Genomic DNA, 18,365 nt, shown 5'->3' on the forward strand with positions numbered 1-18,365 from the left:
AGGTCTTTGACCGTATCATTAGCACATGTGGGGTTACTGTAGCACTTATGGCTAATCATGCACTAATTAGGCTCAAAAAATTTGTCTCGTCGTGTACATCTAAGCTGTGCAATTTGTTTTATTTTTTAACTATATTTAATGCTCCATACATGTGTCTAAAGGTGAGGCAAAAAATTTTGGGTGAAAATTTTTGGTAACTAAACGGGCTCGGCGTTTGTGCTTTCAGTAGTAGGCGACGTTTCCGTCGACAGCGGAGTGCCTGTGGTGACTTCATCAATCTCGAGGATTTGCCGGCTCAGTCTCTCGAAGGTGTTCATAGGGGTAGGGTTTCGTGCGTGTATTCATAGGGATGAATGTGCGTGCGTGTTTATTAACGTCTGCGTATGTACTGTGTTTCTAAAAAAAGTGCAAGTAGCAAACTAGCAACGTGCATGCTATTCAGTATTCACTCTCTTGGATCTCGCGCGGCCTAGTTTGCTAGTTTATTTGATTATTTGCTAGTTTGCTATTTTGTTCGTGCATGCTTCAAGTTCTATATACTTTAGTCAAAATTTGAATTATTTGATCTACCGAAAAACAAAAATTGCCATTATTTTGTGGACGGAAAGGAGGTCAACGGCTCGGCTCGATGTTCGTGGCAAGCCACAATTGCTGGCCCGGCCCACGACCACGAGCCCTGCCTTACCCCGGAGTCCCGACTCACTCTGTTCTTGAGAATCTGAAGTTCTGAACCTGCACCTGCAGCAGCAGAGTGCCCGGTCCGGCGGCTCCCCATTCGACCATCTCCGGCCGCCGCCCCTCCGTCGGCCCGTCTCCCCAGCGGCATGGGCACCGTCACGGCCGCCGGTAAACCCCCCGACGCCTCTCTCACCCCTCCGGAGACCCGGTCTCCCCGCGACGACGCCTACCTCTTGACTCTGACAGTCTGACCCTGTTCCCCCGCGGCTCCCCGCAGATCCGCACACCTCCTTCCTCGCCGACAAGGACGCCAAGGTCTTCGTCGCCGGGCACCGGGGCCTCGTCGGTTCCGCGGTCGTGCGCCGCCTCCTCTCGCTCGGCTTCACCTCCGTCGTCGTCCGGACCCACGCCGAGCTCGACCTCACCCGCCAGGCCGACGTCGAGGCCTTCTTCGCCGCCGAGCGCCCGCGCTACGTCGTCCTCGCCGCCGCCAAGGTCGGCGGCATCCACGCCAACTCCACCTTCCCCGCCGACTTCATCGCCGCCAACCTCCAGATCCAGACCAACGTCGTCGACGCCGCGCTGCGCTCCGGCTCCGTCCGCAAGCTCCTCTTCCTGGGCTCCTCCTGCATCTACCCCAAGTTCGCGCCGCAGCCCATCACCGAGGGCGCGCTCCTCTCCGGCCCGCTCGAGCCCACCAACGAGTGGTACGCCGTCGCCAAGATCGCCGGCATCAAGATGTGCCAGGCATACCGCATCCAGCACGGCCTCGACGCCGTCTCCGCCATGCCCACCAACCTCTACGGCCCGCACGACAACTTCCACCCGGAGAACTCGCACGTCCTGCCCGCGCTCATCCGCAGGTTCCACGAGGCCAAGGCGTGCGACGCCCCCGAGGTCGTCGTATGGGGCTCGGGCTCGCCGCTGCGGGAGTTCCTGCACGTCGATGACCTCGCCGACGCGGTCATCTTCTTGATGGACCAGTACTCCGGGCTGGAGCACGTCAACGTGGGGAGTGGGAGCGAGGTCGCCATCAAGGAGCTCGCTGAGCTGGTGAAGGAGGTGGTGGGGTTCCAGGGGAAGCTGGTGTGGGACTCCAGCAAGCCGGACGGCACACCCAGGAAGCTCATGGATAGCTCCAAGATACAAGGCATGGGGTGGAAGCCTAAGATCGCCCTCAAGGAGGGCCTCGTCGAAACCTACAAATGGTATGTTGAGAATGTCGTCTCTGGCAAGAAGTAGAGCCTTGCTTGCCAGTGGTGGTGGTGTCTTTCTCTCCATAGCTACTCTTGCAAGTTGGTGTCATGATTTCTAGTGTTCCTATGGTTGTTGATTATCAGATCATACGATTCTGTTTTACTACCCACATAGAAGAGGTTTGTTATAATGTTATGTGTTGGCTGAATAATCTGTGGGTCAAATTTGTATACTGCTAGGATCATAATTGATCTTGAACACTTTTTGGTGATTAGAAAGTTTAACGACCATCTGATGGATGGATGTTCTTGGCCTAGAAACAACTGCTTGTTGATTGAGCGAGCTCTGTTTGATTTGTTGAATTTCACAATGTATTCAGAAAAAAAACAGTGCTTCTTTCAGTTTGTACTCTACTGATGACTATTGAGATTTGACTATTTGAGAGGAACTTTTATTCAAAGATGATGCCTTCAACTGATTCTGATGCCATTAATAGGAAGGTTCAGTACGTCACTGGAGAGTAGTTTGCTTAAGAATAGAGTTTCGCTCTTCTGATTCAGTAAGCACTCTGCTAACACCATCTTTTGTCGAACTATATTGTAACCGACTATGTTTGGTAAGCACTTTATCCACTCAGAATGTAACTTTGTCTTCTAAAAATGGTGAAAGTTGGCCTTCAGCTGAAGTAAATAGAAAAACTCAGAAGGGGGAAACACATTTCTGGATGAGGCATTCAGGTGCCTGTGACTTCACTCTTCGAAATGTGATATTATAGTAGAAGCCTATCCCCCTTCTTATATGTTCACCATATTGGACATTAACTGGACTGCAGATATCTTGGCAAAGTTCACTCCCTATGGAAGTTGTCTAGTAACTAGTATTAACTTAAGAAAAAGGACCACAGTTGACCTTTTTGTATGACTTAGGCTACTTCCAGCAGCACTCCAGTCGCGGATGCGGATAACATCATCAATGCGCAACCGGACCCAGCACTATCGTCGCGGGAGACGGACTCCGTTCCAGCAAAATGCGAATGCGGGCGCGAAAATAGTCCTACGGGCGCGAGAGCCGGTTTCTTCCCGCCAGAAACGGCGAGCGGGAGCGGAGGGGGGATCCGGACCTTGGCGAGCCTCGGCCCCGCGCCGGGCACCGGCGGCGCAGTGCAGTGGCGACGCGGCGCGGGCGACTGCCCGCATCAGGAGAAGGAGCCGGTGGCGGTGGCGGCGGCGGCCGGAGGTGCGCGCAGGCAGGGCGAGGCGGGGGCGCGGCGGTAGAGAGCATGTGCCCAGCGGAGGCGACCGACGACGGGGTCGGCGAGCTGAAGGTCGACGTCCATCCTCACGCGTCCACAGCGGTACGGCCTTCGGTCCTCCAAGCATTGAGGTAGCGGGCGGAGGGCGTTGGATTACAGACCAAGTGAGCATCAGAACGAGGTATAGGCGTACAGCCCCCATGTATTTGCATAATCGATCTGATTGCTTGCTCCTTTGTTCAAATCAACGGAATACATCAGCCATGTATTTGCTAATCATTTTGATTACTTGTTCGCTTGTTCAAATCGACGGATTGTTCAAAGGAACATATTGTTTTAGCAAGAACCTTAAATGTTCAGGGGCAATTTTGTATCTTTGCTTAATTGTTGTAGCTGAAGATGGCCTGGAGAAGGGCAAGAAAGCGCTAGCGCGAGTTGCAGCAGTTCCACGCCCACCATGAGCTTCTGACCATGACAACCATTGTTCAAATTATTGAAGAAGAAGAAGAAGAAGAACATCCTCGCCGCGGCTCTATAGTTGGCAGGAAAACGGTGCCCAGGGACAGGTTCAGCGGCTATTGGAGGTTGATGCAAGATTATTTCCTCGATCCTCCAGTCTTCGACGATAATCACTTCCGTTGCCGGTTAGTTTCGCTCCATGGATTTTTCTCTGTAGCTTGAGTGTGAAAATCTCTATTGGATGACATATACGTCTATGTGCAGCTTTCGAATGTGCAAAGCTATGTTTATTGACATTTGCCATGCTGTTGCGGCGCGGAATGACTACTTCAAGAGGAAACCCAATGCCGTAGGTCTGCCGGGGTTCACCACGGTACAGAAGGTAACCGTTGCCTTGCGTTTGCTTGCATATGGAGGGTGTGCGGACCGCCTTGTTGAGTACATTCGTATGGGGGAGACCACCATCCTTGAGAGCCTGGATCACTTCACTAGGACTGTGATTGATCTCTATGGACAGTCGTATCTTAGACCACCCAATGCTGAAGACATTGCTAGGCTCCTTCGGAAAGCAGAAGAAAGAGGATTTCCCGGCATGATTGGTAGTATCGATTGTATGCATTGGGAGTGGGAGAAGTGCCCTACAAGTTGGCACGGTCAATATAGGGGCCATTACAAGAAACCTACAATTATCCTTGAGGCTGTAGCAAGTTATGATTTTAGGATTTGGCATGCCTTCTTTGGCATGCCAGGATCTTGCAATGATATTAATGTCTTACATCGATCTCCGGTATTTGACAACCTTGCTAGAGGCATTGGACCTGCAGTGAATTTCAATGTCAATGGGAGGGATTACAATATGGGATATTATCTTGCTAATGGTATCTACCCTCCTTGGGCTACTTTGATCAATGGCATCTCTAGTCCTCAAAGCAATAAGCACAAGTACTTTACACTTAAACAAGCGGAGTACCGGAAGGATGTGGAGCGTGCATTTGGTGTGCTGCAAGAAAAGTATGCAATCATGAAGGGACCAGCTAGGAGGTTCAGTCCAGTGGCACTCAAGTATATAGTTGATTGTGTAATCATCCTACACAATATGGGTATTGAATATGAGAAAGGAATGGAGGAATTGAGAATTGAAGATTATGACGACGCGACAAGGCCAACGTTAGCTCCTAATCGAAACATTCCTAAAATTCTTAGATTGATTGCACGACACCGCCAAATCCAAAGCCGATCGGCTAATGAACAGCTGAAAGCCGATCTGATTGAGCATGTTTGGAACAAGTTCGGGGCTCAGTAGGTCAGTTTGAAATATCGAATTGCATGAACCTCTTCTCTAATATTTGTTTGAAATTTTTTATCAACGCTTATATGTATGACTAAAATCTTTTGTGTAGGACCACCATCATCATAGATCTTTGGAGTGGAAGGTGTACCATGGGGTAGCGTGCTGTGTGTATTTTGGACAGTTAATGGAATGAAGTTAAGTGCTAGGCTGATCTTTAGGTTTGTTTAGCACCTGTAGAAGTCACCATGCAGTGTATGTTCTGTAAAACCAGTATGTGTACCATGGGGGTAGGCTGTTGTGTGTATTTTGGACAGTTAATGGAATGAAGTTAAGTGCTAGGCTGATCTTTAGGTTTGTTTAGCACATGTAGAAGTCACCATGCAGTGTATGTTCTGTAAAACCAGTATGTTCTGTATGTATCTCCTTTTAACTGAATGATCTTGTATGTTCTGTCAAAATTCTGGAGACAGATGTACACTAAGTCAAATATTTTCATGGGAATGAAATGCTGAAATTAGTCCCCAACTGAGTTACTACGATGTCCAATTCAGGGTCATGCATAGTTCAACACATAATTATTATTGTACTAGTTTAGGGAACATTCAGGGTCATGCATAGTTCAACACATAATTCGATAATTGTACAAGTTCAGCGAACATCCCGGTCATGCATAGTTCAACACATAATTCGATAATTGTACTAGTTCAGGGAACATCCCGGTCATACATAGTTCAACACATAATTCGATAAAGAAGCTGATAAAATCGCATCTACTGCCCACCAGGGCCACTGGAACCATCATCTCTGAAGCTCATAGCAGATATCTTCTTCTGTTTGTTGATGTAGTCATCGCGGACCCATGGTTGCATCTTCTCGACATCCATGGTCATGATCCGTTCTTCCCGATCTTCCTTCTGCAGTTGGAGCATCTCTTTTTGTACCTCCACTTGGGCTTTCTGGATTTGTAGTTGCTCTTCCTGTATAGCGAGTTTGCGTTCAGAGCGAGAAGCGATTTCTTTAGCCTCATCTTCGCTTGCAGCCTGAACCCGTACTTCATAAGCGCTCCGATCCATGGACATCTTTTGCAGGACTTCAAAGCAAGTTGAAGATGAGGAAGAGGTGCTGTTGCGCGTCTTCTTGGCCTTGTCTCTTCCATTTGGCCTATCAATTCGAGGAGGAAGCGTTGGGTCTACATTTTCCTCCATAGGTTGGACAGCCGGCTCCTCATTGCTTGCAGAGGCTGTAGCGAGCCACTCGTTCCGCTTCATCTCATTGCGTAATATAAACCAACAATGAATGAACTTGAAAGTGGTACCGACAATTCCCTCATACATCTGGAGAGCGTCTTTCACCTGCACATACAACCATGGACTGAAGTTAAATGGTAGTCCAACTATAATCTAAAAGGAATATGATTTAGTGTTCTTCAATTACTGATTTTCTTTGTGCTAGTCCAACTATATTCTAAAAGGAATAAGAGATGTTTTACAGACTGAAGTTAAATGGTAGTCCAACTATAATCTAAAAAGAATATGATTTAGTGTTCTTCAATTACTAATTTCCTTTGTGCTAGTCCAACTATATTCTAAAAGGAATAAGAGATGTTTTACAGACTGAAGTTAAATGATTCAACCCTTCTATACTCCAGACAAGAGTTCTATTTTATCTATGAGTGTTTCCTTACCTTGTCACCATCGTTCTTGTCACTCTGGTTTTTCCGTTCAATCTCAGAGTAAAACCCACAAAATCTTGAAGTATCCTTCTGGATATCAGCCCACCTATGCTGCAGGGAAGACTGGGACCTGGTACGTTCACTATCTTCGAAGCTTTTATCCTTCCCCAATAGGATCGGATTGGCTGGTTGGTTCCCACAATAGGATCCTTGCTCACATTAATGTACGCTGAGCATAAGGATTCATCCTCCCTTGTTGAGAAGTTCTTCAAACGTTTGGAAGTTCCTTTCCTGCGTGCTTCGGGGGCGCTAGGTTGAGCTGGCACAGCAGTGTTCATGTTCTCGGACCCCTTTAAATGCATATAAGAAAATAGTCGGTGCTAACACATTAAATAATGTTTTGCTAAAAGAAAAGGGAAACACAATTTCAATGCCATACATCTGGAGGGAGGTTGTTAAGTTGCTGTTCAGTGGGCATGTAGGCTTCACCTATGTCGATGCCAAGGGTGTAATTAACCTCACCAATTGGTTGAGAGACATTACCCATTCCTTGCCACATGTTCTCCATTGATCCCCTGTCATATATGCAATATTCGCTATGGTGAAGACTAGAGCGTAGCCGAGGATAAAAATACCATACTATTGCCATCATTTGAGCACAAACAAAGAGGTTACCGTATAAACTTTAACAATTATACATGCATACACAACATAATCAGCACATAGCACATGTCAAAGGTGGATAAAATCAAGTTTTGTCTAACAGGTTCTTCATGTTTTTTATAATTTCTGCTACACAATGGCAATCGTTGGAAAGCAAAGTGTGTCAACCTCTTAATTCAAACCTACATGATAATCTGCCTCTACCAAAACCCAAGATTTCAAAAAGAAAGGAGATTCATTTGTGACCTAGAAATCAAGAAATCTCGCGAACTCCTTTGACCCTTCTCGACGTAGAATAGATGTTCTTCCCGGCACCCAAATCCCTGGATGTACGCGTTCCCCATAAGGTGGAAAATATCACGGCGCCCCCAAATCCCTGCGCGTTCCCGACACGGGTGGAAAATAAACCGGCCTATGCATTTCATCCACCTCCAGATCGAGCCCTATACCACCAATCCAGAACATGGGAGATCCAAGAACTCACCTTGTATCAGCTGTAGTCGCCGGAGCCAACGAAGAACTGGCACTCCCGGGTGAAGAGGAGCCTAGGGATTTCGTGCGTCGTCCCTGCTTCCGCCTTTCTTGACATGCTTCTCTGCTTTCCCCCTGCTGTGTGCTCCGAGATCTGGCCTTCAACTCCAGGTCCAGGCTTGTGGTGATCGGGGGAGGCAACCTTCGTGCTCGGGCGGAAGAGTCCGGGGCTGGGAAGGCTCGGGCGGAAGAGTCGCGGGCTGGGGAAGGAAGCAGTTGATTTTCTTGGATGCGGAGATGAGAGAGAATGAATGAAAATGGGGTACGCGTCGGACCGATCCGTTTTTTGCGCGCTCGCACCCGCAGTCTGCTGGACGCCGCTACAGTTGTCAAGAAAGCGAATTTTCCGCTTGCGCATGCTGATAGGGGGCCTGCTGGAAACAGCCTTAGGAAAGCACAACCTGTAATCAGTACAGCAATCTCTTTCGTTTCTTCATCTGTAGTTTTAAAGCAGCAGAAACCTCTTAGGCTCATGACAGCAAAATTTTGATTTTTGTTTTACTTTTTTCTGATACTGAACATTATTTGGTTTACGCTAAAGCAGATAGCAAGCGTGACATAAAAATGAGCAAACTGGATTCCCAAGGTATGCTGCCTGACGAAGACAGTACGATCAGCTCCTCGATTGCTACGGCAGCACGGTTGCTACTGGTGGCGGAGACAGTGGGCCCTGAAGGCTTATTTAGTGTCTAATTACAGTTTATTTAGGTTCATTAGATTCGTCTCGCGATTTACAGGCAGCAGTCGCAATGCGTTTTTTATTTCGTCTAAATTTAAGTCTCCATACAGGTGCCGGAAAAAAATTGGAATTTTGATTTTTGGAACTAAACACGGCGTTTAGTTGCATCCAAAATTCTAAAACTTTATAAGATTCCCTGTCACATCGAATTTTTCAACGCAATACATGAAGTATTAAATCTACACGAAATAAAAAACTAATTGCATAGTTTGCTTGTAAATCACGAGACGAATCTAATGAGCCTAATTAATCTATGACGGAATAATAATTACCAAATACAAACGAAATTACTACAGTGTTTTACACCCTAAAATTTTTGCAACTAAACAAGGGTAGCAGTGGGATGTTGCAACTCGTAGACCGTAATCACGAGTCTCGACTCTCGACTCTTGAGCAGAACAAGATGCGATCTGGATTGTGAATTTGGATTGCCGCCGGCTAGGGTTCTTGACATGTTAATATATACCTGGCTATCACAGATTGGATGGCTGCGATATAGCTACAACATCTGACGGTGACGGGTGATGGATGCTTTAATTAGGACGTGGGGTAAAAATATCAGGAAATGTGTGGTGCAGTTACCCACGTGATATTTCTGAGTACACGACCATACAAGCTTGCCGACTGGGATTAACTTACAGCCCTTGGCAACTTAAAAGGATTCCCAACTATGCCAAGAAAAACAGTCAGCCACAAATATATATGTGTTGGCCATTCGTCAAATACCCGAAGGTGTTTAGATTTACAGTCGGCCATTTAAAAACCGTTGGCCATTCTTAACTTTACCGAGGGGCTGTCGGTAAACAATAAAAACAGTAGGCCAAAGTTAGGATTCTAGTAGTGAGAGGGTGTGTTTAGATCACTTTGTATTTTTGGAAAGGAATCTTCAATATTTGAAGTATTAAATGCAGATTAATCACAAAACTAATTATAGATCTCGTTTATAAACTACAAGACGAATATAATGAGGCTAATTAATCCATCATTAGAGTATGTTTACTGTAGCATTATTGTAGCAACTTTGCGTCTAATCACGTCATAATTAGACTCATTAGATTCGTCTCGCGATTTATAGTCCATTTGTATAATGCGATTTATTTTTCGACTACATTTAGTACATCATGCAAGTGATTTATAAAAATTTTGCATTTTAGATTTTGGGATCTAAATAGGGCCAGAATCCACAAGGATGCAATCTCTGTTGTAGTCTAGCTGGTTAGGATACTCGTTTCTCACCAAGAGACCAGGGTTCGAGTCCCGGCAACGGAATTTTTTTATTTTCTGGTCCAACGGATTTTTTTTATTTTCTGGCCCTACACTTTTCTGAGTTTTTTTTTGTCACATGTACTTCCGTTTTTGGTTGCACTTTGATGCGTCAGCTAGGGGCTGTTTCCAGCAGCTCCCTCATCCCATCTCGCATGCGTAAAATGGGGATCGGGAGCTACTGTTCCTCCGTCCAGCAGATCTCGGATGCGGAATCGCAAAACCCGGGGCGAGGGATTCGCATTCTCTCCTCTTCGCAAACATCACGCCCGCTGTAGTAGCTGGTCTCCCGCGCGGTGAAACTTCCGCACCGCCCCAGCCCGTCGCCGCTAGCAGCCATCGCCAAGCCGGGGCCGCCGCCGCTTGCTGCCGTAATGGCCATAGGCCCCGCCGCCAGATGTAGCTGTGCTGCCAACCGAGGCATCGTCGTCGCTGCGCCGCCACAGTCCCACAAGGCTGCCGGATGTGGCCTGCGCCGTCGATAGAGGAGCGGCGCGCCAATGCTCCAGCCCGCGATGGGGCCGCCGACTCCCGCCAAGCCACTGCTGCCTCACCCCGCGAAGGCATGCCAGGGCCGTCAACGGGCTACAGGCCACGCCGCCACTGCTGGGGCCGTGCGGAGCCTCAGACGCCGTCGCATGTGGCTGCGCAGCCATGCCAAATCCGCCAGAGTGGAGCCAAGCCGGAGCCAGCCGAACTACAGGAGCTGCAGCTTGGAGCTTGGCCGTCGTCGCCTCTCGAGTCCGACCTCGCCGCCGCAGCCTGTCGCATTGGTTCTTGCGGAGAGAACCAGAGAGAAGATGTGCAGTGGTTGGACGTTGGAGCCTTGGAGATAAGGTCCATCGTGGTGGGGTCCACAGGCCTTTTTCGCATGCGTTCTCGTAGTCTGCTGGAACTCAGATTGCGAATGCGAAGGCTGTGTGTGGAGCCACGTCTCGAATGCAGAGCAAAATGCGCGTTCACATTCGCACGTTGCTGGAAACACACCTCAGTCCTGGGTGTGATAATGGGGCACCAAGTCACCAACGCACTTCAAAAGGGAAAAGAAAAAAGGATGCCTTGCTTCCTTCCCTCCATTTCCCCTTTGCCTCCTCAGCTGAAAAAGCGCAGCCAACCACACTCCATGATCCTCGTCTCCGTCCACACCTGCATCGGCTATGCAGCCGAACTGCGGCTGCTGCTGCAAAGGCTATAAACCACACCACGGGCCCTGCGCCACGGCTGCCTTCGCAAGCGTAGCGCAGGCATGGGCAACGTCGTCGTCTCGGGCGTGCAGATCCGGCGGCGGCTGCCTGCGGTGGAGGAGCGGCTCACGCGGCCGCGCCGCCTCGTCCGGGAGCTGCCCGACCTTGACGCCGGCCGCCTGCATCACCTCATCCGCAGCGGCGACCTCGCGCCGTGCTTCGACGCGGCCGACGACGCCGGCGACGGGCGAGCGGAGGAGTGCCCCATTTGCTTCTACGTATGATCGATCATTCGTTCTTCCAGAAGACCAGAACTGCTCCCTGTTTCTCGTTCTAATGGGTTTTTTTTCTCTGTCTTTGGTGTCCATGCAGTTCTATCCGAGTCTGAATAGATCCAAGTGTTGCGGCAAAGGGATCTGCACCGGTGATTTTCTTATTCCCGATGCTTTTTCGTTCAGCAGCACCACAATATATGCTGATATGTGCTGTGTATTTGTTGGGTTACCAACTGTTCAAACATGGAATCAAAGCAGCGTCCTTAAATTTGGCTTAATTCAAAATTCCCAGCAACAGTGACATTGCAGTAAACATTTTTTTTTGAGGAAGTGCACTAAACAACTTATGTAAAGAATAATGAGCACATGACAAATTATGGGCATCTAAAGTAGCCGAGAGGCTAATTCAGGCCAAAAATATTAGTAAATGCACTTTTTTAGACCATGTTTAATCTTAAAATTGTGTCCATTTTCTTTTCCTATAGTAATGCTATTGGCCTCTTACTGGTACTAGTATTTGGTTGTCCACAAAGAATTCACATCTTCAGTCCCCTCGTGCTTAACGAATGTTACATCCTTCTAGAGGCTTAGGGACACTAAGTTGCTCCATATTTCTTCTTCCTGCAGAATGCTTCTTACAGCTGATGCCATCCAAGACTTCTAAAGCTGTCCAGTATCCTATTTTGCGACTTATGATTTGAACAATTGATGTGGGATATCTGAGATGTGCATTGTAGTACATTAGGTGTCCCATTGACGTACAAAACATCTTCTGCTGAACTCAAATTTCTAGAGATGTTAAGTAATCAGTACTTCACACTTGCATGGAATTAATCCTGAACAATGTTCAGTTTGATTGGAGATTTAGACATGTAACCTTAAGTTGAGACAATGATACATGGATGAAACTACTGGCTTGTTCAAATTTTCCTAAATCCTTGAGGTCCTTAGCTAACGATGCAGCTGTCCATTCTGCAAAACCAAGTCTTACGCAATTGAATACCGAGGTGCGCAAACAACAAGTGAGAAGAAAATTAAACAAGAGGTATGTTCTCTGCCTGTAGATTCTGAATTTTGAACGGTACTACTAGTCTACTACTTACCGGTATTTCATCTATTCCTATTTGCGCAGGGAGAACAAAACGTCAATGAGAGCAAATTGAGAGTACATCCAAAATCTCTGATTGCCGGCAAAATTATTCTACCTTAGAATTAGCAAGTCCAATTTTATCTTACACTGATGCAAGCTCACTAACCTATTGGTACCTTTTTCTTATCTTTGAAAGCTTTCATGACTGCCATGACTCATGATCCTAACTGAGTTGTTTGGATATCATTTTGCTCAGAAAAAAAATCTGATTCAGCTTGGGTGGCTCTGCATTGGCTGATTCAGAAAAAGAGTCCACTGTATACTGAAACAAGAATATTCTGCTAGTGGCTGTAAAAGAATGAGGAGTTGGTGTAGAACTGTACGTTGATTCTGTAGGAGGCTCTGAAGACAAAAATTAAGCTCCAAGTGTTTTGTCCTTGATTACATTAGTGGTGATCAAGACCTCCACGTCAGCATCCAATAATACGACAGCAATTACTTGGACTCCGTGCGGTGCACTTGCACACTTCTAGATCATTGTATTGTTTTTTTGCCTTTAACAACTTAATTACTTTTCCTTTTTATAAAAAAATTGTTAGTTATGGACATTTTCTCATCCTACTGCTGTTACGTTCAGAATGTGACAGCCTTAGTATCAAATGTGTCCTCAACCCAGAAGCCTACTGCTGTTACGTTCAGAATGTGACAGCCTTAGTATCAAATGTGTCCTCAACCCAGAAGCAAACTTTTTGCTCGTTTAGGAATTCTTCCAACCATACTATGTTCGGTGACTCCATTCCAAGTCCTTGTGATCGAACTCTATTTTGTCAGGAAACATCCCTTTGCTGCATTTGAATCTGAAAGCTGTTTCACAACTGAGCTGAATAAGGTTTCAGGAGGAATAAGTCTTTGCAACTTACTTGAGTTCCGCTCCCGTAGGACTAATCAGAAACTGACCACAAACCGAAATCGTATCCATTTTTCGCGTCTCCGCACACCACGAAGCGAAGCATGCCCAATCTAGAAACTTCTACTCAGTATTGAGAGCCCTCTAGCGCAGGAAATTAGCAATAGCACCCACTGATTCAAACAAACCTCTCATCACCTCCAATGGCGAAGCTCCAAAGCATTAGGTCGCCTTCACATGCGCCCGTGAAGGAATCCAGTCACCTTTTACAGTAAGCATCATGTGCAGCAACAATACATTATTCAAGAACTGCGGCTACAAATATAGAATCGCACCCTGAGCACACCATCAGCCACCAGGAACACAAGCTTGATCGGTGATTACTGATCAGCAATGGCCTCGAACAGAGTCCTTGCACTTGCCGTTCTTGTGGTGCTAGTCTCTGCAGGCGTTGCAAACTGCAGGCCGGTGAGGAGCAATCTGGGCCTCGGCATTGGCGCCGGCGGAGGCCTCGGCATTGGGCTTGATCTTGGGTTGGGTGGTGGTGCTAGCTCGGGCCAGGGATCGGGTCCAGATGGTGGTTCGTACGCCACATCTGGTCGTGGGTCGGGCACGGGTTCTGGGTTTGGTTACGGCTCCGGCTCCGCCTATGGAGGAGCCGGGAATGGGGGCTCTGCCTCTGGTTGTGGCTCGGGCACATCATCTTGCTCGGGGTCGGGCTCGGGCTCGGTCGGCTTAGGCACATCTATCAACGTCGGTGTTGGTGTTGATGTAAATGGTGGAACTAATGGTGGTGGAGATTGTAATACCGGCCCTGGCTCAAACTATGGTTCTGGCTCGGGCTCGAGCTCTGCGTCGAGCGGAGGCTCATACCGTTCGCGTGGGCGTGGGTCTTCCAATGTTGGTATGGGTTCGGGTTCAGGGGTTGGTTTAGGTGGATCCATTGGGTTTAGTGGCGGGTCTAATGTTGGGCCAAGCGGTGGATGCTCGAATTGTGGGTCTGGGTCTGGGTCGGGCTCGGGACCAGCTGGTGGCTCTGGCTCATCCGCCAGCTCCGGCTCTGGGTCTGGCATGAGCGCAGGCTCAGGCTTCGGTGCATCTGGTTCTGGTTCGAGCTCTATAGCCGGATCAGGCTCGTCATCCGGCTCTGTAGGAATGTCCTACGGCTCCTCAGGTTAATGTTTAGTACTAGCACGTGATTGGTCAGTGTAGCATACAGTATGCTTTGTCGTAGTGTAGCACGCTTCTGATTTGATTTTCCCTTGTTTTCTACAGGTTCGGGTTCGTCGACGTCGAGTGGAGCGAGCAGTGGCTCCAACTCAAACTCGGGCTCCGTGTCGGGTGCAAACTCAGGCACCGGCTCAAGCTTCGGCTCATTCAGCGCGTCAGGCAGTGGATCAAACTCCATGTCCATGTCTAGCTCGGTGTCAGGCTCTGGGTCCAACACCGCATCTGGCTCGAGCTCGTGGTCTGGCTCTAGCTCCAGCGCGGGATCCAACGCTGTGTCTGGCAACGTGGCTCAAGCAGGCGCAGGTTCGAGCTCCGAATCGGGCTCGTTCTCCGGCTCGAACGCCGGCTCAAACTCGAACTCGGGCGTATGGTCCAACTCCAACTCCGGGGCTAGTTCGACTACGTTATCCGGCTCAGGACCCGACTCCGATGCCAGCTCTAACGCTGGCTCGAGCTCCTGGTCCGACTCTGGAACAAACTCGGGCTCCTTCTCCGGTGCCGGGTCGTCGAGCTGGTCGAGCTCGCCGTCTGGCTCGACATCCGGCTCAGGTTCTGGGTTCGGCCAGGGCTTTGACGCGGGCCAAGGGTTCGGAGGCGGGTTTGGGCCTGGAGCCCGCCCGGAAGGCTTCGGCATGGCCGCATGGGCGGTGGCGGAGGGTTTGGAGCCGGGTACGGGTTCGGTGCCGGAGCCGGCGGTGGGAACGCCGGTTGGGCTAAGAAGCACCATTAAGCTACGGAAACGTGAAGTGTTGTTGGTCCAGGGAATAAGGTTGTGTATGTAAAATGGCACTTACCCACCGTGTGTCGCCACTGTTGTTCTTTCGGCCTCGTAACCAAATGTGAATGAAGTGTCATCGTGAGTGGAGAAGAAAAGCTGGACTCCTTTGGAAAGGAAAACAGAGGTGTGTCTCCTGTCACTTCCTTTGTAGCCTCCGTCCTTTCTTCCAAAACAGGCCACTGCTTGGACGTGCATCGGCGACGACGACCCGGGGTGAATCCATGCCATACCCCCACGCACACGATCGGCGGAGCTCTCATCAACCACCGGCACGCAGCAACCACTCCCCGTCCCCGCCCTCCACCGCATCTCAGCGACCGGAGCAGAAATGGCGAGCACCAACGCCACATTTCCGTCTCGCGCCCTGACCCCGCAGGCCGCGTCCGGAAAGAAAACCAACGAAAAGCGCCGCGTCCCCCCCGTGCCCCGGCACGTTGAAAGCGGCGCGCCGGCCGCCGGTGGCCGGCGCCGAACGAACCCTTCCCGATGCGGCAGCGCACCGGCCGCGCCCACCGGGCGATTCGGAATAACTCGGGGTTCCCACGCAGATAGCCGGCCGGCCGGTCGGCGCGGCGCGGGCTCCGCCGCAACCGCATGCAGGCCCTTGGGGTGGCGTACGTGCCGATGCTTCGCCCGATCCGGTGATGCTGCCAGGTAGGTGAGGTGACCGCACGCGCGTGGTGTGGCGCGGTGGACGTCACTCGCTTGCTGCGCCGCCGGCACGGACCGGCGGAACAGCCACTAATGGCTGCCTGGGGCGGGGGGTGCCATCGTGGCATCGTCCAGAACCTCCGGAGTCCTGTTTGAGCGAGCTTCGGAAAGTTCAGAGCTAACGTGCAGTCCGGACGGCCGGAGGCCGTGTCGTCTCCTTGCAAGCGGCTGGCGCCTGCGGCAAAGAATGGCGCGTCGCGTTTTCATCGCTGGATCACGAAGGAATCCAAGAGCGAACTCGACGGCGGCGAAGCCGGTTGTGTCCTCTTCCGGTCAGCAACTGCTCGGTTCGATGCCCGCCGGCGACGACACCGATCGAGAGAGAGCTGCATGCCTGGCTGCGTCACCCGGAGACGATAAGCACCGCCGCGCCGGCGCCGCGCTAGATGGATCGTTGGATGGGTAGATCAGTCTCTCTCCCCGACTCCCCCGGCACACGCGCGCGCCGCGGACAACGGGCATGCCTTGCAGGGCACATGTGGGTTGCGCAACGGCAAAACGTGATGGATGACGTAATGGCCAAAGCTGAATGCTGCGTTTAATTTAGTGGAATTTCCGATTTGTCACTACAAAAAAAACACCTTCTCCATTTAATGGAGTTTCTATTCCTGTCGATAATAACAACAAACAAATGTTAAAGCAAGCAATATTTTTTTTATCCGTCAATCAGAGTTCTAATCAGAAATCGGATGACTGTATGTTGAGTTAAGTTAGGAGTCTAAGATCACTTAGAATTAGTTTTCGGCGAGTAAAATAAAAAAAATGTTTAAAGTTCTCAACCGACATGTAGTTGTTATATTATTAAATACATATGGTATATAATATATACATTTTTATAGGCTAGTCAATATATTTATATGGTTTCTCGTAGGCACGTACGGGCATATTTGCGAGTCCCAATAAAATAAAGTTGATTGTTGTGTTTAGTGGAATATTGTTGCCTTACCAATCGGTCTAGAGAAAGCACCTATCTATTTCATTAATAAGGAGGTGTTAAAAGAAGCCACTTCATTCATCAAGAGGGTCTAGAAATTGCCATGTTAATCTAAGAAAGATAAGAATTTACAGCATTGGATTTTTCATTTTCAATCGGTCTAAACTAATCTAAAGAGTCCATATCGATATGATTAGTAAATATATAAATTCAAAACTAAGAAACTTTATAATATAACCAAAGAGTCCAACCAAATATGATTAGTAAGTAACTGAATTCGAATTATGAAAATAAAAAAATTAGCAGTTGATTAAGGAGTTCATATCAAATAAAATTAGTAAATAGCTAAATTTAAGTTTATAGAAATAACAAAATTAGCACTTGACAAAAAAAGTTACAATTAGTAAATAGCTAAATTTAAAATTAATTCACAAGAAAAATAGTAGTGTTATCAAATATGACTAATAAATTGATAAATTTAATAATTGTAAAGTAGGGTAGTTATTTTGTAAAGCTATTAAGAAGTAAATTATGATGGGAAATAGATTTTTAGTAAAGTTACACCAATGTTTGTTGGGGGCTCCTGCAACTACTCTGTCCGCTTGGCTTGTCAGCCAATCAACCAGAAGTATTTTACTCTCACACCAAATCAGTACCAGACCACCAGACAGCAGTATTTTTCTCTCATAAAAATCAATACCAGCCACCAGCCACAGTTAAGCAAACATAGTGGTAGGGAGTATGTTAAGAATCCCGAAATAATTATGAGAATCATGATGGAGAAGCACTGTTGAGTAGATAAAAGAAAAAATCATGAGAATCATTCGTCAGCGTGTAGCACACTGAAGCGGTGGCGGTCCGAGATCAGATGGCGGAGACCGAAACACACTTTCTCCTTGGAGGAAAAAGAAACGAGCACCTGTGTCGTCGACATTTTGGTTACTCCTGCTACCTGTAACCGGCTCGCCAACCCCCAAAGCTCCAACCATGCATGTCTTCCTATCTAGAAATGGCAAAATTCTGTAATAAGCATTGACACCGGATCTGAGAGCATCTCCAACAGTTATAGCGGGGCGGTGGAAAATGTTTGTGACGTGCATACGCTGGGCTCCGCCATCGGGGACCGGAGCGGAGAAGCGGCGAAGCCTCCGCCGTCCCGATCCGGCCGTGCTCGGTTCAATGCCCGTGCATGCACCCCAGCCCCAACGGCGCGAGAAACGCTGACCGATTGGAGAGAGAGCTGGGCAGCTGGCTGCCTCACCTGGACACGCCCAGCACCGCCGCGCCAGATCGGGCTCCGTCACGCGCTCGCCGCACCGCATGTGCACACGTCACCGCATGCATGCGCCGCGCAACAGCGAAAGGTCAGGCCCGCCACTCCGACAGCGACGTGGCGGCGGGCCAGGATCAGGGTTCACGTATCCGACCGGTGACCGGTAACCGCCGGCCTCCGGTTCCGGTATACCGGTCCGGTTTGGCCGGTTACCGGTCGGAACCGGTGGAATTCAAAT

The 18,365-nt window shown here is 48.9% G+C and overlaps 4 protein-coding genes across 13 annotated transcripts; 3 read left to right on the forward strand and 1 right to left on the reverse strand.

Moving 5' to 3' along the window:
* The first annotated feature begins 641 nt into the window (after positions 1-641).
* Positions 642-8,422, forward strand: LOC120671408 (probable GDP-L-fucose synthase 1). 9 transcript variants are annotated; one of them, XM_039951711.1, is made up of 6 exons: positions 642-846; positions 956-1,886; positions 2,802-3,308; positions 3,521-3,771; positions 3,851-4,889; positions 4,987-5,312. In XM_039951711.1, the coding sequence occupies exons 1-4, from the start codon at positions 825-827 to the stop codon at positions 3,522-3,524; spliced, it is 1,464 nt and encodes a 487-aa protein (XP_039807645.1). In that variant the 5' UTR covers positions 642-824; the 3' UTR covers positions 3,525-3,771; positions 3,851-4,889; positions 4,987-5,312. The 9 variants fall into 9 exon arrangements, with proteins under 9 accessions (XP_039807645.1, XP_039807646.1, XP_039807653.1 ...); XM_039951712.1 differs by having other exon boundaries at positions 2,816-3,308; XM_039951719.1 differs by lacking the exon at positions 2,802-3,308.
* LOC120671409 lies at positions 5,605-7,098 on the reverse strand. The gene is made up of 3 exons (XM_039951721.1): positions 6,989-7,098; positions 6,562-6,899; positions 5,605-6,229 (listed from the first exon to the last, which is right to left on the reverse strand). Exons 1-3 carry the CDS (start codon positions 7,094-7,096, stop codon positions 6,226-6,228), a joined length of 450 nt encoding a protein of 149 aa, XP_039807655.1. The 5' UTR covers positions 7,097-7,098; the 3' UTR covers positions 5,605-6,225.
* Positions 8,423-10,773: 2,351 nt separating the features above from the next.
* LOC120671412 (E3 ubiquitin-protein ligase GW2-like) lies at positions 10,774-12,799 on the forward strand. Of its 2 annotated transcripts, XR_005673635.1 has the most exons (6): positions 10,777-11,207; positions 11,302-11,353; positions 11,832-11,877; positions 12,168-12,249; positions 12,337-12,466; positions 12,551-12,799. XR_005673635.1 is itself a non-coding variant. In XM_039951723.1 (5 exons), the coding sequence occupies exons 1-5, from the start codon at positions 10,992-10,994 to the stop codon at positions 12,412-12,414; spliced, it is 474 nt and encodes a 157-aa protein (XP_039807657.1). In that variant the 5' UTR covers positions 10,774-10,991; the 3' UTR covers positions 12,415-12,466. The 2 variants fall into 2 exon arrangements, 1 of the variants encoding a protein (XP_039807657.1); XM_039951723.1 differs by lacking the exon at positions 12,551-12,799 and having other exon boundaries at positions 10,774-11,207.
* Positions 12,800-13,058: 259 nt separating this feature from the next.
* On the forward strand, positions 13,059-15,328 carry LOC120671410 (fibroin heavy chain-like). The gene is made up of 2 exons (XM_039951722.1): positions 13,059-14,375; positions 14,477-15,328. Exons 1-2 carry the CDS (start codon positions 13,595-13,597, stop codon positions 15,211-15,213), a joined length of 1,518 nt encoding a protein of 505 aa, XP_039807656.1. The 5' UTR covers positions 13,059-13,594; the 3' UTR covers positions 15,214-15,328.
* The last annotated feature ends 3,037 nt before the right edge of the window (positions 15,329-18,365 follow it).

The sequence above is a fragment of the Panicum virgatum genome, chromosome 4N (assembly GCF_016808335.1).
Source record: "Panicum virgatum strain AP13 chromosome 4N, P.virgatum_v5, whole genome shotgun sequence".
Lineage (NCBI taxonomy): Eukaryota > Viridiplantae > Streptophyta > Magnoliopsida > Poales > Poaceae > Panicum > Panicum virgatum.